Source organism: Peromyscus eremicus, chromosome 23, assembly GCF_949786415.1.
Source record: "Peromyscus eremicus chromosome 23, PerEre_H2_v1, whole genome shotgun sequence".
Taxonomy (NCBI): Eukaryota; Metazoa; Chordata; class Mammalia; order Rodentia; family Cricetidae; genus Peromyscus; species Peromyscus eremicus.
In genome coordinates, this window is record NC_081438.1 from 3,646,864 (window position 1) to 3,674,264 (window position 27,401).

A 27,401-nucleotide genomic window follows, 5' to 3' on the forward strand; every position below is an offset into this window, starting at 1 on the left:
CTCAGGACCTTTGCACCTGTCATCCCCAGTTCCAGAACCATCTTGCCTAGAGTTCCCCCAAGCTTCTGTGCCTTCAAACGAGTCTCACCTAAATGCCGCCTTCCAGACTGGCTTCCAGTAGCCACAGCTAAGGTGACATAGGCCTGGTCACTACACCATCATAGTTACTCTACATGTCTCTTGCTTAGAGAGCTCACCTCTGAGGCATCACCCTCCATTCACATTCCTCCAGACCCCGCCCACAGCGAGGGCCCTGGAAAGGCCAGGAGGCAGAGCTTGTCCCTAACTCCTGGGCAACTTTCTCTGCTTCCTTGCAGACGATGAGGTAACTGGATCCCATGAACCATATTCCCTTCCAGCTCAAACAAAAAGATTCCACAGACTTGGAAAAGTCCTCATTTTTAGCCAATAACCAGTGCAGGCCAGAGCATGATTCATCCGCCCTTCCTCCCCTCACCCCAACCTCAGAATCATTTCTCCCCCACTCCAGCCGCAGGGGGTTGGGTAAACAGAATGCAGGGCATCAAGATCCCCTCCTGCCTGTCTGCCACTGGCATTTTTACCCAGCCTCAGGATGTCTCGAGCTCTGTCTGGAACTACTCGGGGGAAGTCGGGTCCCCCTGGGATCCCACCAGCCGGAAACAGCGGCAGAAGTGTGCAGGAGAAAGCGCTGAGCCAGCAGGAGTCCAGAGGATGCTGTCCCTGGGATGGCTCTGACTGCCTGCCCATCTCCCAGCTCTGCAGGGTCAGCACTTCGCGGAGACACCAGGCAAGACAGCAGGAGGGGGGTAGGTGCTCAGAAAGCCAGCCCACTCCGCTTGCCCTGGGACATATCCACCCAGCCTCCCCTGGTGAGGGGAAGCTGTATTCCAGTGGAGGCTGGAAAGCATTTGCTATATAAACTTCAGTGGCTGTCCTGGCTCATTTTATGTCAACTTGACACAAGCTAGAGTCACTGGTAAGGAGGGAACCTCCATTGAGAAAATGTCCCCCACCACCACCACCACCACCACCACCCAAGATCCGGCTGTAAGGCATTTTCCTAATTAGTGATTGATGTGAGGAGGGCCCTGCCCATGGTGGGTGGAGCCATCCCTGGGCTGGTGGTCCTGGGTTCTATAAGAAAGCAGGCTGAGCAAGCCATGGGGAATAAGCCAGTAAGCAGCACTCCTCCGTGGCCTCTGCATCAGCTCCTGCCTCGGGATTCCTGCCATGTCTGAGTCCCTGTCCTCACTGCTTCTGAGGATGAACTGAGTGAAATAAACCCTTTTCTCCCCAAGTGGCTTGTGACCACGGTGTTTCGTCCCAGGAATAGAGACCCTAACCAAGACAGTGGCCATCGATGACATGAAATCTTAGCAATCTAAGGCTGGAAAGGGGTTTCCTTACCTCTGCAAAGGCCACTTGCTAGGAATGGCAGCCTACATCTTGTCACTAACAAAACATTAAAGCGTTCTCATGAGCAGCAGACTCAGAGAGTACACTCAGCCGTCACCACTGTGAAGGTCGTCACGGCCTCACCTCTGCCTGTCACCAGCCGGCTGCACTAACAGTGGGATCCCAGCATCACCGCCTCCACCATCATCAGTCTGTCTACCACATCGTCACCGGGACCCCTCCTCCGCCACCACAGCCTCCTCTGCTCTCATCTCCTGAGCCATCACAGCCACATCATCACCTCCTCCTCCCCATCCTGGTCACCATCACCTCCTCTTCCCCTCCCCTGGTCACCATCACCTCCTCCTCCCCATCCTGGTCACCATCACCTCCTCCTCCCCATCCTGGTCACCATCACCTCCTCCTCCACCACCATCACTTCCAAGTTCTCCATCATCATAGTCACCACAAGGGCCTATAGCTTGGCTATCGCAGACCCCCACACACACTCCCCAAGAAGCATGCCCACCATGGTCACCGAAAGCCTAGGGCAGAGAAGTCTGAATCCACCCCCAGACGGGTACCACTCTGGTCCCAGTGCCACAGCATCCTCTCTGCACCCCAGGGGGTGCCCTGCTCCATGGCTGAGGTGCTGCCTCGGGAAAAAAAAAAAAAAAAAACCCTCTGATTTTCTTGTCATAAACTCAACCAAACCAACCTCATAGCAGTTTCTTACACGCAATCATTTGAGTGAAATAAAGACTGTGTTTCTGTCCCAGTTCTCTCTGAATATCTTTATTCAAGAATCAGTTTCTAGCCAGGCAGTGGTGGTGGCGCATGCTTTTAATCCCAGCACTCGGGAGGCAGAGGCAGGTGGATCTCTGTGAGTTCGAGGCAGCCTGGTCTACAGAGCGAGTTCCAAAATAACCAGGACTGTTACACAGAGAAACCCTGTCTCGAAAAACAAACAAGAAACAAAACAAAACAAAAGAATCAGTTTATACTGTTGGGGCTGCAGCTCAGTTGCTAGGGTTCTTGCCTGGCAAGCATGAAGTCCTGGGTTCCATCCCCGGTGTTGCATAAAACCAGGTGTGTGTGGCACATGCCTGTAACCCCAGCACTCACAGGTCGGAGGAAGGAGGATCAGAAGTGAGGTGTCACCCTTGGGGCTACACCGAGAGTTTGAAGCAGCCCAGGCTGCAGGAGAGCAGATTGAAAGCAAGGCAAGGTGTGTGTGTGGCACACGCCTTTAATCCCAGCACTTGGGAGGCAGAAGCAGACGGATCTCTGTGAGTTCGAGGCCAGCCTGGTCTACAGAGTGAGTGAGTTCCAGGACAGGCAACAAAACTACACAGAGAAATCCTGTCTCAAAAAAAAAAAAAAAAAAAAAAAAAAAAGTCCCGTCCTTGAGCTGGCCCAGGCTGGGGCTACCCCTTCTCCCCTGCTCCCATATCCCTGTTCTTATTCTTTTTAAAAAAATAATTTATTTAAATTTATTTTATGTGCATTGGCGTGAAGGTGTCAGATCCCCCTGGCACTGGAGTTACAGACAGTTGTGAGCTGCCATGCAGGTGCTGGGAATTGAACTCAGAACCTCTGGAAGAGCAGTCCGCGCTCTTAACCGCTGATCCATCTCGCCTCTTATCTCCCCTCTCACTTATTCTAAACAACGTTAGCACAGCGGTCCTTGGGTGTCCACCCTGGTGTGAGCTCATGGATATTTCCGTAGGCAAGTTCTAGAAAAGACTTGGTGATCCTCACTCACTGCTCACCGGATGTCATCACGGGACCTCCCAGGAGGGGTGACGATCCCTCACCAGTCTGCTCAAAGCCAGACTGTGTGAAGAATGAGGCAAGGCAAGATATGCCAAGAGTCACAGTGTCGGCAGCTCGGCAAGTTCCCTTCCACGAGAGGAAGATCAGCAGGTCATGGGTGCCCATGCAAGGTGCTAAGCCACCAGGGCTCTGCCGCATGGGTGCCCCCAGAGGTTAGCGGCCTGCAGGCAGCTGCACTCTACGAGCAGACAGGAAAGGCCTGGCAAGAGGCAGGCTACAGTCAGAGCCATTGCAGACTCCCCAGCAAGCCACCAGGGATGCAACACCAGCAGTAGAGAGGTTGCCACAGACTGCCCGGGGTCCTGAGGAAATCTGAGCCTTGGGTTCCTTCCCCCAAAGCACTCTCCCATTCACCACCCATCCATCCATCTACCCATCCATCATCCATCTATCCATCCACCCTCCCATCCATTCATCCATTCATCCACCCATCCATTCATCCACCCATCCATTCATCCACCCATCCATTCATCCACCCATCTACCCACCCATCCATCCATCGATCCATCCATCCACTCACCCATCTACCCATCCACCCATCCATTCATCCACCCACCCACCCTCCCACCCACCCACCCACCCACCCACCCATCCATCCATCCATCCATCCATCCATCCATCCATCCATCCATCCATCTATCCATCCACTCACTCACTCACAGCACTGTAGTAAGTGCAGGGAACTGACTATAAAGTTCAACCATCCAGGAGTTCAAAGCTTGGCTCAGACACTTTTCTGGCTATGTGACTATGTGGATGGGTGGGTAAGTCACTTCACCGCTCTGAACTTCCAGGTCTTTCCTCAGCACAAGATGAATGACCTCATGCCTCTCTCAGCACTGTGAGAGCCCAGTGCATGAGAAAGTGCTTTGTTTCAGGGCTCACGTACATTATCCCAGCACTTGGGAGGCTGAGGCAGGAAGATCTAGGAGTTTGAGGCCACCCTGAGCTGCACCCTGTCTCAAAACAAACAAAAGCAAGTGTTGATGGCCATTCCCAGCGCACAGTGGTGCCCGAGAAGGAGTGGAAATTCTAAAGTGGGATTTAAACTCTGAGGGAAGACAGAGCTGTGGCTTTGGGGGCCTGGAGCCCTTCACAACACAACTTGGCCAGGAGCAGATATGGAGGAACAGCCAACACCTAGTGCCCCCACCCGCTCCCGACTCCTCACTTATGGGCCTGGCTTAGAAAGGAGTGTCATACTCCTTTCTCAGCACTTATTAAGCACCTACTATATATCCAGCTCTGCCTAGCAGGGTTGAGAGAAGTCATGTGGACTCAGGGTCCTGCAGTGCCCTCTTCAGAGCCTCCACTAGTGAGAGCAGTAAACACACAAAAAATATTCCTGAAGTTTCCTCCCTGAGCCTCCCAGCCAGGCAGAGCCTGTGGACTCTCAGGCTTGGGGTCCAGAGGCTCCATGTTGTGGGCAAGAGCTGCTCAAAGTTGGGGTGTGGATTAAATGCTAGGATTTAATCCGTGTCTCTGGGGGCCTATGACAGACACCTCACACCCTCCCTGAGCTGTGCCTGGAAGCTGTCCCCACTAAGACTTCTATAGAGGATAGAAACACAACCCGGGTGCCCTGACCATTAACCCCAGGGTCCTCCAATTCCCCTATAAACAGCCTGGCACCTGGCCCAGTGAGGGAAGGCCTCCCCCAGCCACGTCTCCAGCTGCTGACCCAGACGACATTCAAGCCCTGGCCACGGTCACCTCGTCCCCAAGGGGAGACGAGAAACAGTTGAGATGTGACGCTTGACCTTACTGGACACCCTACACGCACGCTCCCAAGGATGTGGGGGGGGGGGGGAGCTCAGAGATCCAGTCTCTCATCCCTCATGCACAGGGTGTTGGGGCTTCCCTGGTGACAGTCTCAGCTCTGATTTCCCAGTCCTCAGGACCCTTTGGCTGCTCAAGAAAGTGCTGCTGTGGGAGTCTAATTGACTCAAGGAGTTTCTGAGCTCAGGCTGCAGAGCCTAGAAACTCACCTCCAAGAAGACAGGCCTCCGCCGGGCGGTGGTGGCGCACGCCTTTAATCCCAGCACTCGGGAGGCAGAGGCAGGCGGATCTCTGTGAGTTCAAGGCCAGCCTAGGCTACCAAGTGAGTCCCAGGAAAGGCACAAAGCTACACAGAGAAACCCTGTCTCAAAAAACCAAAAAAAAAAAAAAAGAAGACAGGCCTCCTCCCTCTCCCATCTCCTCCCCCTCCCACTCCTCCCTTCACAGTCCAGCATCCACAGGGGGCCTGGTCCCAGAAAGAACTCAGTTCGGCTCCTATTCCAGAGGGCTTAAGTGACTTTAAAGACACACAACTAGGAGATAGAACTGAGATCCCAGCCCTGCCTTCCTGTCACTGTGCCACGTACCCTGTCCCTCATGCCCATGAGCCCCACATCACGCTGGGGGTGCCAGAGGCCTGGCAGCAGAACATCCCGTGTCCCCCTAGATCAGCCCTGTGTCCCCCTCCAGTTCCCTTGATTGAACACAGCTCCTCAAGCCCGAGGGAGAAGCCCCGGGGTCCTTTCAGGGAAGGACAGACGTCACAGACATCTCTGGCACCAGTGTTCCTGGAAAGGCGGTTTACAAGCTTGGCTATTTTTCACTCTGCAGCTGCTGCCATAAACTGCCCCCCCAGCCCCCACCCACCCAGGGGGAACAGCTGTAAAGGGTCTCCAGGGCCCAGAGCCGGCGCCAAGTCCCCCTACCCCTTGCTATTTCTGAGCAGCCAGAGAAATCCTGAAATTAAACCTCCTGAACGAGAGGCAAATCCCTGTTCCACTCTGTCGGAGGCTCATCCTTTCTCCAGAGCAGAAGAGCTGGCGCAAGGTCTGCCCAGCACCCAGCTGGGCCTCATGTGGAAAGAGCAGGGGCTGGAGAGACTGCTCGGCAGGCTGAGAGCACTGGCTGCCCTTCCAGAGGATCTTGGTTCAATTCCCGGCTCCCACATGGCAGCTCGTAACCGTCTACGACTCCGGTTCTCAAGGATCCGATGCTCTCTTCTAACCTCCACCCATACCAGTCACCCACACCATGTCCACACATGCATGCAAACTACACACACACACACACACACAAAAAAAAAAAAAAAAAAAAAAAGAGAGAGAGAGAAAAGGACTGCTTTAGATCAAGGTCTCCAACCTGATCTACCCCGCAAACAGCCACAGAAGGACCCCAGGTGAGCCTTCATTGTTAATGAATTTATTAGTTAGATATGATGGCACACACCTTTAATCCCAGCATTTGGAAGGCAAAGGCTTGTGGATTTCTGTGAGTCCGAGTCTAGCCTGGTCTACCTATTGAATTCTAGGGCAGCCAATGCTACATAATACAACCCTGCCTGAATGAGAGAGAGAGAGAGAGAGAGAGAGAGAGAGAGAGAGAGAGAGAGAGAGAGGAAGGAAGGAAGGAAGGAAGGAAGGAAGGAAGGAAGGAAGGAAGGAAGGAAGGAAGGAAAGATTTGGATTTTTTGCTGAGATTATGTGCATCGGAGCCTCGTAGGCCAGAAGAGAACATTGAGTTTCCTGGAACTGGAGTTGCAGATGGATGTGAGCCCCCAGATGGGTGCTGGGAGTCGAACCCAGCCCTGTCAGCACTCTTAACCACTGAGCCATCGCTCCAGCCCACCTGGTTCTTTCTTCCGGTCAGTTCGCTGTGACAGAACGTCCAGCAAACACAGCGTAAGGAAGGCTTTACCGTGGCTCACGGTGTGAGAGGATGTGGTCCCTCAGAGCCTGGACGGCACGGTAGCAGCAGTGAGGTAGCTCACACCGCTCTGTCAGGAAGCGGAGAGATGAATGCTGGTCCTCAGCTGCCTTTCTCACTCTAAGGCCCGGCCCGCAGGATGTGCTGTCTTCAGAGTGGATTTTGCTCAGTTGAACTCCTCTGGAATCTCCTCTGGAAACACCCTCACCGAGGGGCCCACAGGTGTGTCTCCTAGGTGACTCCAAATCCTGTGGGCAACAGTGAGGACCAGCCACAGTTCTGATACCCACTAAACTAGAGGCTCCCTGAAGTCATGTCCACCCCACGTCTTCACCGTCACCCCGTGTTCAAAGCTCTGGGTGGCCGTGTGATCTTGGACTGGATCTCTGAGTCTCCATTTTCCTTTTCCTTCCAGATCCTAGGGACGGGTTTTGCTGTGCAGTAGCATAATTACACCACATTACTCTCTGCATTGGAAGGTGGTGCCGTAAGGGGAGTCCAGGAAGCACACTGCCTGCACATCGGTGCATCACCAAAGCCATGCTTACACTTGGGATATGCAAATACGTTAACATGAGCTTTTAGTGGTTTATCGGTTTTGACAGCTTCATACTTGTGCATAGTGCTCTTCAAACCTCCTCACCCCACCACCTCTGGCAGATAGGGTTTCTCTGTGTAGCCCTGGCTGTCCTGGATCTCGCTCTGTAGACCACACTGGCCTCGAACTCACAGAGATCCACCTGCCTCTGCCTCCCGAGTGAGTGTACCACCACTGCCCTGCATAACAGGTTTTCTTTTGGGCCACCAATCAGCTCCCAAATAGCGACATGGAGACTTATTATCAACTATGAATGCTCGGCCTTATCTTATGCTTGTCCCACTAGCTCTTATAACTTAGTTTAACCTGTCTCTCTTCATCTATGTTTTGCCTCAGGGCTTTTTACCCTTCATTCTATATGTCCTACTCTGTGTCTGGCTGGCAGCTGCCTGGCTAACCCTGGGCATCTCCCTCTCTTTCTCTCTCTTTCTCCCTCATTCTCTCTTCTACAGCCTAGATTTCTCCTCCTACTTATTCTCCCCGCCCTCCAACCCCACCTATCCCTCTACTGCCCGGCTATTGGCTGTTCAGCTTTTTATTAGACCAATTAGGTGCCTCAGGCCAGCAAAGCAACACATCTTTACATCATTAAACAAATGCAGCATAAACAAATGCAACACACCTTCACATAGTTAAACAAATGTAACACACCTTCACATAGCTACACAAATGTAACACACCTTCACATAGTTAACACATCTTTGCCTAGTTAAACAAACGCAACATAAACCAATGCAACACACCTTTACACAATTAAAGTGTTATTCCACAACACACCTCCTCTTACCCCTCCTCACCCCTCCTTACCCCACCACCTCCTCTCACCCCTCCTCATCCCACCACTTCGTCTCACCCCTTCTCACCCCACTACCTTCTCTCATCTACTTTGCTCCTGCTGAACCTTCCCCCACTTATCCCCCTCCACTTTTGTGTCTGTGTGTCTGTCTGTGTCTCTCTCTGTGTGTTTGTGTGTATACACCATGGTGTGCGTGTGCAGAGGTCAGAGGACAACCTGTATACGGGAATCAGTTCTCTCCTTCCACCATGTGGGTCTCAGGATTGAACCCAGGTCTCCAGGATTAGCAGCAAGCTCCCTTGCCCACTGAGCTCTCTCACAGGCCCTAGCCCGTCTTTCCGATAACACTGGTGAGAAGCCCTTTTGCATCCCGTTTACAAGTTAACGATCAGTTGTGAATTCCCATTCTTCCCACCCATTGCATTAGGAAGGCTGTGAGGAAACAACACAAGCTTTATTTTTGATCGTTTCAAACTGGAAACAAATGCCCAGCAGCATGGGGTTGGGTGAACAAATCCTGGTACGTCAATGCAGTAGAAAACTACTCAGCAAGGAAAAAGGCGAACACTGCCGCACACCACACTGACAAAAGCATCACAAATATTTATATGGAGTAGGAGAAGCCAGCCAGAAAAACAGACACTATACACTTCCATTTATGCAAAACCCCAGAAAACAAAAGGAATCTAGTTAGTTGTGGGGCTTGGGAGGAGTGTGGGGGTTGAATAAGAAAGAGGTATGAAGAGGAGAAGCAGAAGGGATTTTAGGAGTCCCGAGTAATGCCTAGAAAGCCAGATGTGGGTCCTGTCATCCGGGTACTTGGGAGGCTAAGGCAGGAGGATCAGGGGTTCAAGGTCATCCTCCGCTACATAGTAAGCGTGAGGCTAGCCTGGGCTGCGTGAGACGCTGTCAGGAAGGGAAGGGTTGAGGGCAGGGAAGGGAAGGGTTTGTGGGTGACAGGTGTGTTCATGATCTGGTCTGTGGTGACAGTTTTGTGAGGACATGTGTGTCACAGACCACGGGGTTGTACCTTCAGGCACACTAACTACCCCATGGGTTAGTTACACCTCAGCAAAGCCGTGAACACGACTGTGGAGCTCTGATGCTGCGCAGAGCCTTTGACAAGCGGCAGCCGACATTGCCCATCACTGTCATGTCCGCCGCTGCCACACGGCCCCACTCTGTGCAAACACACGTCCCTAATGGTGGTTGCTGGCTAAATAGCCATGGTTGGGCAAAGGCCGCCTGTATTCTCCCAGCAACCCAGAAACACAAAGGGCGGACGGATCCGGACACAGAGAGAGTGATGAGGCCAGAGGCCGCCCCCACACACCCCGCAGCCAGCACCTAGCTCACATGCATCCCCTACCCCACCATCAACAGCTGGGTTTGGCCTGTGGACCACTGACGTGTTCTAGACTGTGGTGGTCCACTCCTGCAATCCCAGCACTCAACGATGAAGCGGGAATTCAAGGCCAGCCAGGGCCACACAGCAAAATCCTGCCAAAATAAAGCAAATCACATTTAAAAATAAAATAAAATGACATGTTCTAAAATAAGGCAGTCAGTCCTCACAGTCCTGAGGACTCCTGCCCAAGCAAGCTGCAGACAGACCTGGGTTCGAACGCAGTTCCGCAGGGCTGTGTGACCTCGAGCAAGTTGCTGCCCTCTCTGAGCTGCTGGTCTCTGTGGTGAGGGTTAGATGCGGCTCTGTGGATCCTGGTTGCCTTTCCTCCTCCTCACGCAGGAGCACGCAGAGTGCACAGCACCCACTCTGTGTGTGCAGTACCAGGCAGGGTCCCGAGGCAGCCCTGAGGTGGGGATGGAGCCCCACACCCCTCTTCTCTTGGACTTTGTACCTCTCAGTCAGGGAAAGCCTGGGGAGTTGGGCTGGTGCTGCTCTCTCCATCCTTGTCTGCAGGGGTGGAGCTAAGTAAGCACTCTACACTGAGCTACGCCTCAGCCCTGAGCCCAGGATAAAATCACCTCTCTTCACAGAGCAACAGATACCCAGAGAGGTGGGGTATACCCAAGGTCACATGGCCATGAATGGGGCTGTCCTTACGGCAGAAGCTCTGACTCTACCGTGAGAGGGATAAAGATGTGTGCGGATGCCGCGTGTGCGGATGCCGCGGTCCGCCCGCCTGTTCTCACCTGATGTGACCCAGCCCTGTCCCCGGGGCTGACCACAGCTGTGTGAAGAAAGGGAGGTGCCTGCTTCCTTCTGTGGCTCTTCAGCCCCTTACCACAGATCACCAGCACCACACACACACACACACACACACACACACAAAAGCACATACGCATACACACACTCACTCATGTACTCACAAGCACACACTCCCACTCACACACACACACACAATGCATACACATATGCACACACACATGCACTCACAAGCACACACACACTTGCACACTCACATATATGTACACAGGTACTCACATGAACATATACACAATGCGCACACACACTCATACACACACATGCATACATGCATGCACTCACAAGCACACACAGGCTCACACACAGTGGCAGCAGGCCGGGCTGGAAACAGATGAACAGGTTATAAGCCGGACAGCTTGTTTAGACCTTGGTCCCCGGGGCGGCACTGAGGTTGTCTCCCTTGACGTCAACTTCAAGCCCAGCTCTGTCCCTTGTGGTCCCAGCCCACCACTCATGATCTCCCTCCATGGCTTCCTGGGTGTGTCCACAAAACAGCCCCTCTGGGCAGATCCCTGCAGATGTGGAGAAATCAGGGGACTTTCAGCAGGAGTGGAGCCCTGCTGTCCCCTCCCTGAGGCAACCATTTTCTCCTCTCTCCGTCCCTCCACCCACTCACCTCTCCATCCATCATTGCTCCTCCCTCCCCCCATCAATCCCTCATGCCCTCCTCTATCCACACAGCCCTCCGTCCGTCCACCACCACCCCTCACAGAACACTCGGGCTGCTGTCCACTGAGCTGAACCCCTGGCTGTGGGACCTGAGCAACTGACTGCACGCGCCAGCCCTGCTTCCTTCTTCCGGCTGTGGAAGTCATGACAGCTCATTTCAAGTCCCAAGAGTTTCAGTGAGTAAAGTGTCAAGTACTTAGACTGGGCCCGGTCACCTGTCACTGGTTGCTCCCGTTCACCATGGGCCATTGCCGTCACTGAGCCCCGGAGGTGTGGAAGGAGCGGCATCAGGAGAGGGTCTAGACCAGGAGCTGAAGGCTGAGAAGTTGTCATTGCATGCAGTATGGGAGGGTGGAAGGGCATCATGACATGAGGAACAGCACTGGAAAAGCTCAGAGGCACAGAGGCTCTCGGGCCACCTCCATAATCCCCCCGACTCCAGAATCAGAGGGCACACACCATTGTCAAGGCCATGTACCCCATATTCTCTGGAGAGCTCCCCTGGAATTAGTGGGAGACTGCTGCCTGGAGAATTGCTCTCCAGTGTCGCCTTGGCGTGACCCCAGGGAGCTTCTGTACTTCCAGCCACAGTCACAACTCAGCAACAAGGAGAGAGCCTGACACCCAGAGAAACTGAGGCACTTGACCAGAGCCACCCAGCACATCAGAATGGGAGGTATTTGGGTGAACATAGGCAACTCTTCTGGTGCTCTTGGAGGAAGCTGGGCTGGGCTGAGGGGTGGGTCCTTTCCAACTGCACAACACAGAGGCCATTGTGTGCTCCGGAAGCCGAAGCACGGGCCCCTCAGACTGGATGTGAGATCCTTGAAGGATCAGGGTTGTAGGAGACAGCCTCCCTGCCACCACCATCCAGGGAACCTGGCACATGTTCCCCAACCCCAACACATCTGGATTCCAGAAGGCAGTTCCTGGGCTCAGGCAGGAGGTCATCAACACAGGAACTCACCATCAAAGCAAAGGAAGAGGCTAAAAGTGGGGGGCTGAAGGCTGGGTGGGTCTCTGGAGGCCAAAGGACCTGCCAAGGGTAGGTGTCGGCAACACTGTCCCTGAGGCCCCGCTAATGCTCACCCCACCTACAGAGAATGGGCCACCATGACCTCACCACAGCCCTGTCCCACAGCACAAAGAGGTGGCTGCGGTATGGTCACACCAGCTGTAGAGCCAGGCAGCAAAGGGTGTCCATGTGTTTGACACACCACCTCCAGGACTCCTCAGGTATGTAGACCCCAACAGCTATGGGCACCCAGCATTCTCTTTACCACACCCATCCTCAGCTCTAGGGGATGGCGACCCACAGCCCACGAACACCCCCTCACTGTAGACTTGTGCAGCCATAGACAGTCCAGAGAGACTCGAGCCAGATCAAGATTTATTATATGTTATATTTCCATACCTGAAGAGTTGGAGTCCCTGAATGGAGGTGTGGGGAACCCCCCAATTCCCCCAACAGAACAAAGCCTCCACACTGTCCAGGACTGAGGGATGGTGTGGGCTCAGGCTGCCAGACCACTGTGTGAACAAGGGATGTGCCAGGCCCCTGCTCCAGGCTGGGCGTCAGAATCCAGAACAGCAGTTGTCCCGAATGCCCTGTGGCTTCCAGGCTGCTTCTCCGCTCCTTCCTCTCATCCCAGCATCGGTAACAAGATGAGTTGCACACTCTCACCTCAGGGCTGCTTGACACTTGAGAGAACTAGACCCCCTGCATCTCACATACCAACTCGGAACCAAACCAGAAAGTGGGGTGCCTTAGAAAATTGAGAACAGTCTTTTCCAGAGTGGGTGCTGTGAGACTGGACATTGTATTCGTCACCACCCTCATCATAAAGCAGCACGGGGAAAGAGAAGCAAAGCCACCCCAATAGGAAGCCTTAAAGTAGTTGCATCAGCTTGGGGAGGAGCACAGCAGCTCCTCAACACCCATGACTTTGAGTTTGTGTATCCATGGAGTGTCTAGGGGAACTCTTGTGATGGAAGTGGGGGGTCCCTTCAAGAGGCTTCCTAACTAATCAAGTCCACTGAGCGAGGCAGAGTGACACCAACATTCTGGTGACCGGGAGATGCGCAGGGGACCCTCTGCAGTCCCCGGCATGACTGGACACCGGCTGCGCCGTGCTTTCCCAGTGGGGCGCGAAGGCAGCTGAGGACCATGGCGGGTCCATCCGTCTGACGTCTTTCAGATCCAGCAACCCTGTTTGTCTTCACAGCCAAGATGGAAGCAGCAGCCGCCTCACCAGGGGCCTCTGGCCTCTTCCCCTTCTGCTGTGTGGCTGGCTGGCTGCTTGTGGGGACTGCCTCATGGCAGCTCCAACTGGGGTGCGTCTGTCCGTCCTCTGGTAGAGAAGTGGTGCTTTCGGGTGAAGACCCCAGGATATAGCAAGAGGCATTAAAGGTGCTGGAACTCGGCGTGGTGTTTCCTGGGGTGCACCAGAAGTCATCAGCTCTGCCCATTTGGGGTCAGGATTGGTCCCACCATGGATGGCCAAGGAGCTGGTGTCAAGAAGCAGTCAGAGCTGAAGGCCCTTCTTGACCAAGGAGGTGACCCTCGAGGACCCAGCAGTCAGGCCCAGCAGTTCTGGGTGGGGCCTGTTAGACAGTTGGGGAGACTCGGCTACAAGCGCACAAGCTTTCAGGGGGGCTGGCAGGTCCCTGGGACTCCTGGGCTGCAGAGAAAGACCCTTCTTGTCCCCCCTGGCCCTCACTGGCTGCAGGAGCCCCTTCAGCCTCAGACTCGTCTGGGACCCCCAGCTTCTCTGCGGCGACCCCGCATACTGGGGCTTCCTGGGCCTCCTCCTGACTGCTCGGCACCTCATCCTCTGACCCACCCTTCGCTGCCTTTGTTCCCTCCCCACTGCCTGGCACCACTCTGGCTGGAGACCGGAGGTTCTGGGTAGCAGCCAGAATGTCAGCCTGGAGCTGCTGGGAGGAATCCAGGGCCTCTTCCGGCCGGCTGTCAGATGCCCTGTCAGGGACCTCGCTGAAGGCACGGGGCCCCCCAGCCCGGTCACTCTGGTCCACATACTTCTTTTCAGGGAAGGAGGATGGGTAGTAGGCCGTGGCCTTGTGCTTCTGGCGGGTGATGAGCGCGGCGCAGACGATGAACATGAGCAGGAAGGTCAGAGAGCCCACCACGGCAATGAGCATTACGTACTGGCGGAAGAAGTCCATGATCCCATCCAGGAGGTTAGTGGGGGGCGAGGGGCCCTCCAGAGCTGTGGGCTGGGGCATCCCTGGTGTGGGGCTGAAGGCTGGAGTCCGGGGTGGTGGCAGACTCGGGGAAGAGGCGGAGGAGCCCTCGGCTTCTCCACTGCCCCCCACATCCTCCAGGAAGGTGGCCGGGAGGGACACAGAGTAGGCTGCCACAGGCACAGGCCTCATAAGCAGCAGCAGAGACAAGAGGAGGCTGGACACCATGTTGACCACAGAACCTGAGGGGAAACAGTGAGAGAAATCAGGCTGAGTCTCCTGTGTCTCTAGGGTCTCGGGACTCAGGAGTGGTTCTCTCGCTCCCGGGGACAGCAGAGAACCCAGGTCACATTCCAGCAAGTCACTTAGCCGCACCCCTCACCGTACAGCAACATGAACACACTCCCAGGCCGTTATACAGGGAATGCCACCTGTCCCACTTCCTTCTGATGTTCCTGAGGACAGGAACTGCATCTTGTTCATCTTGGTGGCTTCAGTGTTTTGCACCCAAAGTATACACGAAGCGCTCAACAGATGCTTCTGCGCCAGCGTGGCCGAACTCACAAAACTAGCTTACACGCTCATGGTTTACCACGTGTTGGATACTAGTTGAAGCATCTTTGTGTGAAAAGAGGGATGCATCTGGAAAGCAGAGGATAACCTCGAGGCTGTTCCTCCTCAGACACCCTCCACTTCATGTTCAAGGCCGGGCCTCTTACCGGGACTTAGCACTCCTGTGTTAGGATGGACAGGCTTCCGGAACCTGCCTGTGTCCCTGTCCCCACTGCTGGTATCTCAGGCATGCGCCACCGTGCTGGCTTTTGACATGATGCTAGAGATGCAACTCAGGTCTTTCAGAGTCACCCCTGATGCCACCTCCCAGCCCGATTAGAAATTTGTCCTGGAAGCCTGAGAGCCACCCAGTGGGGGAAGGCTATGATTGTCCCCATTTCCAGCTGCAGAAACCAAGGCTCGGGGGAAACTGAGGCTCAGGGTATCCAGTGGCCTACCCAGGGAGATCTGGCAGGCATAAAGGAAGCAATGGCCTGAGGACTCTGGGAGATGGGGGTGGGGCAGGAGACCAGATGGCTGAGGGACACCTCTGCACAGGAAGCGTCCCCGGGCACCTTTACCCTGGGGCCTTGGAAGTTCCAGCATAGGGTTTTCCAGTCTACCCACTTCCTTTTCCAGAAGATTCTAGGCTCTGGAGCTGCAGGGTCTGCAAACTGTATAGGAGGCCTGGGAGCCAGGGTGGGGCTCAGGGCATCTGTGCCCCCATCTCCCCAATCCTTGGAAGCCTGGACTTCACTGGGAGCCTCCAAAAGCCCAAGAGGTTCCAGGGGGGAGGCACAGTTCCTGGGGAGACAAAGCTAGCTGCCTCTCCCCAAGGCAGCAGCCCCTCCCCACAACCGCCACTAAATGGGAACCAGATGCGCCCCTCCCCCCCAAGGCTGCTCCAGGCATGAACCCCCCAGACCCCATCTGGCCCAGACAGCCAGGCTAATTAATAAATTCCTCATTGCCCAAGTTTACACTAACTCTCCCAGCCAGTGGGAACGGGATCCGGGGTTCCAACTCTTGCTAGCACAGCAGGGAGCTCGGGTCCCTGAGGCTGATTAGAAGTCTAAGACAGAGCCGGGTTCAGGGCCCTGACTCAGGGGGTCTCCCTCAGAGGACTGAGGTGGGGAGGGAGAGGCAGAGGCCCAGAGCAGGCAACAAGCCACACACACAGCAAGTTCCTGAGCTGCACCATAGCCTCGGGGCCTGCTTCACAAGACGGGTGGCATTACCTGCCTCTGGTGTGACGGGGACTCAGGAGGTAGGTCATTTAGTGACTATCCCAGTGGCCTGAATAACTGAAGCCTTCCAGTGATGTGCCCTGAGCCCTGGGTCTCACCAGAAACTGGCACCAGGATGCCCCCACCCCCATCCAAAGGAGCCAAAAATCAAGCCAAAGCAGGGAGCATCATCTCTCAGCCTCCTGGTCTTTCCAGTCAGCTCTGGGTGACTCACAACACCACAAATGCTGTGGGGGATTGTTAGCCTGATCGTTTTCATTGTTAAATTCTTATAGCTTCATTTTTAAAATGCTTTCTGTCTTGGTTGGATCTGCAGCAGAGAGCCACTGAACCGGTGCCAATTTGGTCAAACCGGCTCAAACAGTAAAAGACCGACGTTCATTGCAGAACAGAAAAAGAGGCTCGATGGGCCAGCGAGATGGCTCGGCAGGTAAGGGAGATTGCTGCCAAGCCTGATGCCCGGAGCTGATCTCCAGGACCCACAGGATAGCAGGAGAGAACATCTCCCACAGGTTGTCCTCTGACCTCCACTCATATACCGTGGTCTGCACAGCCAACTATTATATAAATATATAAATGTAATAAAAATTTTTGTAAAATGATTAAATTACCAAGGGGCTTGTTTCCCCCCACCCCACCCCCCTGGCCTTTCTGCTGCGCCAGGGCCTCACATGTGCTAAGCAAGTGCTCCGTTGCTGAGCCCCCGGGGCTTATGGACAGTGATGGCTTAGACCTCTGTGGAGAATAATTCATCTCAGCCCTCTCCCTTGGTCCAGGCCTACAACAGTGATACCTTCAGATTCAGAGTGGATGGTGACGTGTCCAAGGACATACAGACGATCAGAATCCTCTCTCGGGTGTGGGCACCTACATGCTGTGAGGGTGCACATGTATGTGCATGTGTGTGCAGGCTTGTAGAAGCCAGATGACAATCTGAGGTATTACGCCCAGGAGGTCTCTCCCTGAGAACGGAGAATCACGAAGTGGGCTAGGCCGACCCCTGTCCCCGCCTTTCCAAGGCTGAGATCTCGGGCACACCTCACTACGCCTGGCTTTTTACCTGAGTGCTGGGCTTCAACGCCTCGCTTTTTTCTTGGCAAGCATTTTACTCTCATGCCCCCCCTTCCCGGACCCTCCCCCTTCTGGGGTGTGCCTAGGACTGAACCGGGGGCCTTATGCATGTTGGGCAAGTGCCCTGCCACTGAGCTACACCCAGCACTGGGTCAGCACTTGGGAGACAAGAGGCAGGATGGCAAATTCAAAACCATCCCAGGCTACATATTAAGACGCTGTCTAAAAATACAGTGGCAGCCCGTGGGGACTATTGCTCCAGAGGGCCGAGCCACGGTGACCACCGTGGCTGAGCACTGTAGAAGTCCCCAGGCATGCTGACCCCAGACACATCAGCTGGAAAGCCACTGGGCCGGCTTGATCAACCTGGCCACGTCATGTCTAAATCTACCAGCTGCCTCCTCAGGGCCTTACTTTCCCCGTCTTCAAATGGACAGCAGTGGGGTGACTCCAGGCTGAGACCCAGAGAGCTGCTGGGACCGTGTGAGAGAACGTTCTAGAAGTGCCAGCACAGGCTAGATCCCACAGGAGAGCTGGAACTCAGGAACGGAATGCTCCAGGATAAGCCAGCATTTCCCCCTCAGCAAACCCATGACTGTCCTCACTTGCTCTGGCCCCCAACACCCCCAGGAGAAGAGCAGATTACACATGCACACATGCACGCGTGCACACGCGCACGCACGCACGCACGCACGCACGCATGTGCACACACACACACACACACACACACACACACACACACACACACGTAGACAGCAATTCCCCAGACAAGAGAGCACTGGCCTCCCACTGGCACCCCGGAATCAGTCAAGGGGTTCAGAAGAAACTATTCCTACCTCTAACGGGCAAGACCCTAACTCTCAGAGCCCACCACCTTCCTCAGTCTCTCCTGGCTCCCTAAGAAGGACCGCAGGCAGCTAAGTGTGGGGACTCAGCCCTGCGTGGAACTAACCAAATCTTGCAGATGGTCGTGTGACCCTGAGTGGTTCCCCTAAACTCTCTGGGCCTCAGTTTCCTCTCTGTGGCACAGAAGAACTGACCCGAACAGATCTGAAATGACCACTAGACCTGCCAGGCGCCCCTCACCTGCCTCCTGGGGAGAGCGGGGCCTACTTGGCCTCCTGGGTCCGTCCTGAACAAGGACTGAGGGTCTCAGGCTGATAAACCTCTGCTTTTCCCCCAGAGGAAACTCATTGCCCAGCAGAGCCCTGACGGAGAGGTGGCCCAGAACAGTCCCGTGTCATCTCCTAACTGTGTCTGGGGTTGGGCATGTCAGCTCCCTGAGTTTTAGCTTCCACATCTACGCAGTGGGGACAGGTCACAGTGTGCAGTGCCCTGCACATGTCAGCAAGTGGACACAGGGGATCATCCAGGATGCCCTCCAGGACCCTCTTTCTTAGGAGCTGCTGTTTTAAATCGATATGGTCATGAATACGCAGATGAGGCAAATCCCCCTCCCCAAGGACTGGGTACCCCAGGACCTGAGGCTGCCTAGCCAGTCTCTGTTCCACCCCCACCCAGAAACTGGTGGCCAGTGATGGAGGGGCGGGCCATGGAAACCTGGCTTCAATTAGACTTGGGGGGAGGGGGCTCTGGCTGAAGCGTTGTATCCACAGCCTATTCCCTCGGGGCTGCCAAGAACAGGGACCTGGACCCCTCGAGAAGAGGCCTGGAAGGAGGTCTCAGAGCCTATACACACACACACACACACACACACACACACACACGCACACACGCACACGCACGCACACGCACACACATGCACGCACGCACCAGCACCAATAGCAGCAGCAGCAGCCAGAGCCCACAACACAGACTCAGAGACCCACACACAACTCCAAGACACTCCAGCAAGCTCCCACAGCCACCCCCCCCCCCCAGCTCTTGTACACCCACACACCAACCGGTGCATTGGACATCCCAAGTACAGCCTGCAGAAAAAGTACACAGGACAATACAAGTTCACACCAGCATCCTCCCCACATCCCAGCCACATACATGCACCCTCCTGGTGACCCCAGCATCCATGCACGCACATCTTAACCACATGCACATACTCAGATTGCACACCCATTTAGGGATTCTGGCAAAGTTCTCCAAGAAATCGCCTGACTTTCGGAGCCGCAGGCTGGGACTTACCAGTTTCCCGTGGAGGAAGGCCTGGCTGCCACCGCCAGGTAGACGAGCCTGGCCTGCTAGACAGTCCGACAGACAGTCGACAGACAGACAGTCGGCCCGCAGTCTGCCTGCCGCCAGCTGCTCTGGCTGGTGCCTGCCCACCTCGGCCTCCAGGCCCTCCTCTTCCTCCTCCCCGCTGGACTGGAGGGCCAGCTTGATTTCATTAAGAGAGCTTGGGGTGGGGATAGTGTAGGGCGGGACTATGCTGGGCCACACGCAGTCCCACCCTCCTCACACTCCAAGCTTGCTTCCTTCTGACCTCAGGTCCCCTGGGCAGACTCAGACAGACTGACAGACAGGGGGGCTTCCAGGAGCGCTTCCCCAGAACTTCGAGCTGAAGTCCTTCCCATCCCCCCCCCCACTCCCTAGGGGACAAGGTCAGGAGGCTCTGAGGCCCCCGAAAGTGGGAAGGAAAACTCTCCATGGCCCGTTCCAGCTGTGACTCAGGATTTCCAGGCTTGGGGTGCTGAGTGGGAATGGGGTGTTTCAGGGAAGCTCGATGGCGCTTGAGTTCAGGCACTGTCCTGGCCCTTTCTCCCCAGGTCTCTGTTTCCCCATTCTAAGGGGTGAGAAGGAGCTCCCTGAGGTACTGACATCCTGCCCTCTACCTCACAAAGCCCCCAGCAGGGCAGCTTGAGCAGAAACTATGGACCCATTCCACAGAAGCGGAAAGAGGATGGGGGAATTCATATGGTGCAGCTGGGTCCTGTGGACCGTAGCTAACTGACCCTGAAGCACCATGGGTACCTTCCCTGGGGAACCCAGTGGTCTGTGGGCCCCTAAATTCACTCACTCACTCATGCACACACACACTTGTTTATTTCCATAAACGCCTGATGCATTCCCACATACAAGGTCAGCGCTGAGCAGGCCCCAGAGGGAACTCAGCCACAGCACCCTCTCCAGGAGCTCACGGGCTTCTGGAGCTATGTGCACCGTGATTCATCACGGGGTGTGCATTGCCCTTCTGCAGACCAGAAGGAGTTCCACATCAGGGGAGGGCCCTCAGGGAGGTCAGGCAGGAAGGCTGATGTGCCCTGGAACCCCAAGCAAGCTGAGCAAAGGGGGGCCGACAAGGCCCTCGAGGCAGGGAGGATTGAGGATGGCCCCGGCCCTGCCTAACCTGTCTTGGGCTAGTCATCAGTTTCAGAAGCAGCCAGACCTCCCCAGGGCCACTTCCCAGGGAGCAAGTCCTGTTCCCAGTGGACCGAGGACTTATGTCAGGACTCTGGTCTTTCAGGGAGGGCCAGATCCTCAGCCTCATCAGGGTTCTGGAAGCTTCCTGCATGACTTGGCTTCAGGCCTCATCCTCCTCCATGTCCGGCAGCCACACAGAATCCTCAAGCAGTTAGCTCAGTGTTCTTTGCCCTCTCTCCTTCCCTGGATGAAGGTCACATTGGGGTGACCCAGGGCTATCCTGTCCCCACCTAAGGTCCCCAGCCCACGGAGGTAATACTCTTGACCATGGAAGCCTTCGTGACACAGGGTAAACCAAAGGCCGGGTTACACACAGCCTGGGCCCCAGATCAGGGGTCTCCTGTCTTCGGCCTCAGGGATACAAGGTCTACCTTGGTGCTGACTGGGGCTGGCTCCAGACTCAGATACCAGAGTCCACGCATGCTCAAGTCCCTCAAGCAACTTTACATAGGGCCTGTGTGGAACCAGACCTGCCACCCCACCCCCACCCCCACCCTGCTGTCCTTAAGCTCATCTCAGTGTGCCTTGACCACGGTCCTTCCTTTTTCTTTTCTTTTGAGACAAGAGTCTCCTGTACCCCAGGCTGGCTCTAATTCGGCATGTAACCAAGTACATTCTTGTACTTCCGATCCTCCTGCCTCTACCTCGTGTAGGGACTGCATGCCTGCTGGGGCCCTGGTCCCCGCGGTGGCGCAGGTACGGGCAGTCACTCTGCTCTGCTATCAAGGGCCCAGCGTTAATGCTTGAACCTGCTTAGAGCAAATGCGGTCATTTCTGCTGAGCCTGAGGACACAGAGCCCAAAGACGCTGAGCAGCCGCAGCCTGCCCACCTGGGAGAGACCGGCCCTGCAGAGCCCGGAACCACGGTTCCCGAACAAGATTCTGTTGGTGTTTGTGGAGATGTGGCAGAGTGAAGCTCCATACCAGAACAGGAAAATGGGGCTCTTAGTGGAGTGACATGCCCTGGGATAATGGAAGGCTGGGGGTAGGCGCCTTCTGATACACCAGTTTCTATTTCCAAATCTCCCCAAGTGCCACCACCAGGCCAGTGGCCCACCTCTGACTGGGCCATGCCCACAGCACAGCACAGCACAGCCCCTCTCCTACCTCCACATGCCTTGGGAGAAGGGACTGTGGGACCACACACACGAGCACACACACGCACAGAACGCACACACACACACACACACACACACACTCACACACACACACACACTACACACCTATTCGCACGTGCATGCGTTCACACAGCATATACAAACGCACACACAGGTACCTCACCGTGCACCCCCACCCATAACCTGTAGATGCTCATAAGTGCCACTCACGAGCAGAGACAGAAGAGCCCAGCACCGAGCCGCTACAAGTCACAGCACTTTCCCTGGGCCACAACTAAACATGAGTTTGGCTTCGACACTAGTCGCTGACTGCCAGCCCTCAGGCTCCCACCTAGAGACATTCCAAGTTTCTCTCAGTCTGCAGATGTGTCCCCAGACTGTGGCATCCGGCTCACAGTCAGGTCCTCGGAGGCAGTGATCAGCAAACAGGCCCGAGCTCACAAAAGAGGTGGGAGAGCTGTAATAAGTAAGTAAAGCACAAAGGGACCTTTTTTTTACTGCACGGGGGGTGGCAGTGTGTGTGTGTGTGTGTGTGTGTGTGTGTGTGTGTGTGTGTATGTATGTATGTGTGTATGTATGTGTGTGTGTGCATGTGCGTGTGTGTGTGTGTGTGTGTGTGTGTGCGCGTGTGTCTAGTCCAGGCCCAGGTTTCTGCTGTAGGAAGTGACCATAGTGCTACCCTCAAAGACGGAGAGAAGGGCCGGGCGGTGGTGGCGCGCGCCTTTAATCCCAGCACTCGGGAGGCAGAGCCAGGCAGATCTCTGTGAGTTCGAGGCCAGCCTGGGCTACAGAGTGAAATCCAGGATAGGCACCAAAGCTACACAGAGAAACCCTGTCTTGAAACACCCCCCCCCAAAAAAAAGAAGATGGGGAGAAGAGATTTAGGAAGGCACGGATGCAGGAGGGTTCCCAGCGGCTGGACAGCATGTGCAAAGGCCCTGAGGTGGCCAAAAGCACAGTACCACCGAGGCAGCTCCTAAATATTATCAGGCCAGCGTGGCTGAGCCAGGTCTGCGGGGACAAAGAACTTTGCTTGTTTGGGGCCCTATCCTGACTCTAGCATCTAGCTAGAACAGTGGTTCTCAACCTTCCTCGTGTTGTGGTGACCCCCCCCCCAACCATAGAATCATTTCATTGCTACTTCAGAACTGTAGTTTTGCTGCTGTTATGAATCGTCATGTAAATATCTGATATGCGTGCGACCCTGAGGTGGGCAACCTGTGGGTTCTGATCTAAGCCAACACCTGAAACACAATGGGGCTCAATAGATGACTGAACGATGCCCCTGCCATCTGATCCTGGACCTTCAGGCACCAGTCAGCCAACACTATACGAGAAGCTCCATCCCTCCCCGGTGTCTCACACCACGTCCCGCGGTTTCTGGGACACGTGTGGGGCCCTGCGGTGGCATCCACGGGGCGTGGGCGGGCCTGTGGTGTGGAGCACAGGCTGGGCTGTTCCCTTGCAACCCATAATTTCAGAGGCCCAGAGCAGTGCCAGGGTTTCTGCTCCGCCTGGAAACACTTCAGAGACCCTGCCCTGAACTTCCTTGCAATTAGCAGCCACACTGCCCTGCTCAGCGGCCCTGGCCAGCGGAGCTTGGGAGGGCTGGGAAACGCCCCGAGCTTGGGTCTCTGCTGAGATTCTTCCTTCTGGGCTCTGGGCAGTGCCAGCCCACCACAGTCCCCAGCTCCAGCCTTTCATGGGTCCAGGGCCACATCTAATTACACAACCCTTGGGCACTGGGGCCTGCCTTCCGAGCAAAAATAGCTGGGTCTTTCATGTGGCCAGCGAGGCCTGGGCTGCAGCCCCAGCACAGCCCAAGCCTGGCCGGTGGAGGAGTACCCGTGGAGTTTCGTCGGCGTCCTAGGCATTTGTCAGTCTAACCAAGGTGACCACCAAGCTGGGCTAGGACAAGCTGGAGACGCGGGTAGCTATCCTTGTTTGCTTTTCGTCACTGTGACAGACACCGAGGGCAAGAGTAACTAGGGGAGAAAAGGGAACCCTTACAGGTCGCTGTCCATCACGAGGGGAAGTCAGGGCAGGAAGTCAAGCGGGAACACTGCTGACTGGCTTGTTTTCAGGCCTGCGCTCAACCGGCTTTCTCGTACTGCCCAGGGCTACCCACCCAGGGGATGGTGCTGCCCGCAGTGGCCTGGGCTCTTCTACATCAGCCAACAAGACAATCCCCCAGCCTTCTCAGGTGACGCTAGGCTATGCCCAGTTGACAGAGCTAAATAGAACAGTGGCTCAGTCGGTTGAGGCACGTGTCTGTAATCATACAAAGGGAAGCAAGAGGATCAGGAGTTCGAAGACATCCTTGGGCACATAGTGAGTTCAAGACCGGCCCGGGCTACATGAGACCCTGTCTCATAAACAAACAAATAAATAAATACACACACACCCCCAACCCACAAAACAACAAGGCCAGACTCAGCCTCAGGTTGAGGCATCAGAACAGTAGTCTTGGGGTGGGGGGAGTTCTGGCTGGCAAGGGGCTCACGGAACAGGGTGGTCCTGGATACGGTGGCCTTCAGGCTCCCATTCAAGGGACACACAGTGTGGGAAGGCACAGCTGGACACAGGAGACCTGCCCTGTCCAGGTTATGACTCAGTTCAAAGTGTTCTTAAGAACCCACATCCCTCCGTGGGGGGGGGGGGTGCACACTACAGGCCAAGGACTGGGGTCCCAGAACTTCCTGTGGCCGGGTGGCCAGCCAGCTGTGGCTGCCTTGTAAACATTTACATTCTCCCTGTGGAAGGAGCCACTTTATGAGACTCACCGGGGGCCATGGTGGCAGCAGCGTTGCAGCTGGTAGCTACCAGGCTGCAGCCTCGGCCTCAGCCCTTCTGCTTCACCAGCTCCCTGCTGGGGGCTTCCAGGCTGGTCAGCTCCCTCCCTGCTCCACAAACCCCAGGCAGTGCAGGGGCGGTGTGTGTCTGTGTGTGTGTGTGTGTGTGTGTGTGTGTGTGTGTGTGTAGACCCTGTATGTCTAAGAGCAGGAAGAGGTTTGAAGTTCCCAGTTGCGGGATGTCGCGTCCATTTCTCCGGCTCCCTGTAGCCCTCTAGTCCCTCCACATTGCCCTTTCCCTCCCGTCCCCACCCTCCTCGTGGCATGTTCTGGACATTTTTCAGGTGCCACACAGGCCTGTCCTTGCGGAACCTACATCCTGGTCAGAGGTCATGGACCATTTTTAAGATGCCTAGACGATGTCTTGGTGGTACAGGGCTGGTCACAGAGTAGGGGGAGGGTGACGTTCCTGAAAAGACCTGAAGGAAGGTGACAGCGGATCCAGGAGATGTTCTGAGGAATGGTCCAGGCAGAAAGAGTGATGCCAAGATCCTGGGGTAGGGTCACCTGGCACCATCCAGACGTGAGAAGGAGGGAGATGTGTCTCCAAATGGAGTGGACGAAGTGGGCATGGGAAGGCGTGAAGTCAGAAGGCAGCGGGCCGGGCCTGGAGCTCTGGGGACATTTGAAGGGGTTTGGTCTCCATGTTGGCCAGGCTGTGTGGTGCATGTATGTAAAACTTGGCCACATTCCTCATCCATCAAGCCTCTGTGCATCCACAATCCTTTTTTCTCAAGGACCCAGAGAAAGAGATATTCAGGGCCCCATCTCCAGGCAGACCAAGGGCTCTGTGCCAACCCCCTGATGGTTATGCAGGCCTCTGGTCCTCTCCTCAGTTCCTTGCATCTGACCACATAGTTCCGGCTCAGCTGGGTCCAGAAGCTCTGCCTCATCTTCCTGCAGGTAGCTGGCTACTCCAGTCAGCCTTCTGCCCCAGGGCCAGGGATCACCCAGGGACAGCTGCCCCCGGGGGTGGGGGCGGTCTTCCAGGACATCCAGACCACCTACCAAGGGGAACAAGGCCCTTAGGGTGGGACCAAAGAAGCCAATGGTGTCACCAACAGCACGCTACTTGCCCTGAGGGTCTGTGGCTTGGCAGGAACACCAGGCATGGAGTGGCCAACCAGCCAGGTCCTTTTCCCTCTGTTGTGGAACAAGGGTTCCTTGGCACCCAGATGAGAACCATCAAGGCAAAGTGGCCGCACAGGGAATTAAGGGTAATGATCACAGAAGCTGGGTAGCGGCACCCAGCGGGGCTCCACAAGGCAGAGGAAGCCTCAGCCACCCCACCCCCTCCTTAAATGCTCAGTGAGCTCCCCCACCCCACCATATCTTTAGAAAAATGGCCTATTCTTGGATAGCTGTGCACACAGCCCTCCCACTGGCCCCCCCAGCCCCAGAGCCTAGGCAGGTAGAGCACCAGACTGACACTCAAGCCTGGGTCTAACCTCTTGAGCCTGGGCATAGACTAGCAGCATGGGTCAGCCGGGGTTGGGGGGATGGGGACCGACAGCTGGAAACATCTGGTTTGAATTGTCACTTAGAAGCTCGGGCCAGGCAGCCAAGGAATTTGTGAGTTAATTTTAGGCCAAAAGACAGAGCACTCAGCAGGGCGGGGTCTGGGTCCCTAAAACCACAGAGGCAGACAGGCTGAGAGGGTTGTGAGGCCCCCATGGTGCCCCTGGGATGGTCCTGCCTGCCTCGCAGCTGGGGACTCCCTCGCCGATGGGCACAGATTGGCACCAAGGAGGGCTCTCCTCTACATTTCTTTCTTTCTTTTTTTTTTTTTTTTTTTTTTTTTGGTTTTTTGAGACAGAGTTTCTCTGTGTAGTTTTGTGCCTTTCTCTGTAGTCCAGGCTGGCCTCAAACTCACAGAGATCCTCCTGCCTCTGCCTCCTGAGTGCTGGGATTAAAGGCGTGCGCCACCACCACCCAGCCTCTCCTCTACATTTCAAGGAGAGGAAGTGAGGCCCAGAGGTGAGGGAGTTGTCCTGTAACATGCCCCCCCCCCCCAAGTAAGCATCAGAACCAGGATTTAACCCAGCTACCCTGACTTCCAGACTTTTGTAGGCTTTCCATTTTCATCTGTGCCTTTAGCCTTTTACAAAGCTTCCCTTTTTATTTCCCTGATCCATAAGATGTTTTCTGAATCCCTACTGTGTGCCATATATAGTGACAGGGAGTAGTATGAACTAAGCCCTCCCATAGCACCCATCCGCCGTGCCTGGGTGAGGGTAAGGGGCTGCGGCTGGGGACTCTGATGGTCTTGTCCAAGCAGGTGGGCTTCAAGCTGAGACCTAAGGCATTCGAAGATGCCAACCGCGCAGACATCTGTGTGCCCAAGCTGTGCAGAGATCTGGGAAGAGGGCACCAGGCATCAGTAACAGCACATGCAAAGGTCCTGAGGTAGAAAAATGTGCACTGAGGAGCAGAAAGGTTTGAGAAAGGCACCTCAGTGAGAGCTACCCAGCGCCCCCTTTAACCGTCTGATGCAGACGTGTGTCAGAAAATTAACAAGGGCAAAGCGGGGCCCAGAAATTTCCATGGATAAGCTGATTGGACCGCACTCATGACCCTTTGTATTCGATGTCTCCACAGGGACTGCTGAACTCTTGGGTGTAGAGAGCCACAGAGGTTTCCTAGTGAGAACTTACTCAGGGTCTGAGGATCTGAGCTTGCTTTACCCAGCAGGGCTGCATAAGGGGATGATTGGACCACGGGCGTGGTTACCAGGTGTTTGGAAGGGTCTACACTTGACTGTGCAGTGTGCTTTGATC

General features: G+C 55.3%; 1 protein-coding gene across 1 annotated transcript; it reads right to left on the bottom strand.

Moving 5' to 3' along the window:
* Positions 1 to 12,588: 12,588 nt before the first annotated feature.
* On the bottom strand, positions 12,589 to 19,574 carry Tmem119 (transmembrane protein 119). The gene is made up of 2 exons (XM_059249421.1): positions 19,419 to 19,574; positions 12,589 to 14,651 (listed from the first exon to the last, which is right to left on the bottom strand). Exon 2 carries the CDS (start codon positions 14,635 to 14,637, stop codon positions 13,813 to 13,815), a length of 825 nt encoding a protein of 274 aa, XP_059105404.1. The 5' UTR covers positions 14,638 to 14,651; positions 19,419 to 19,574; the 3' UTR covers positions 12,589 to 13,812.
* Positions 19,575 to 27,401: the final 7,827 nt, after the last annotated feature.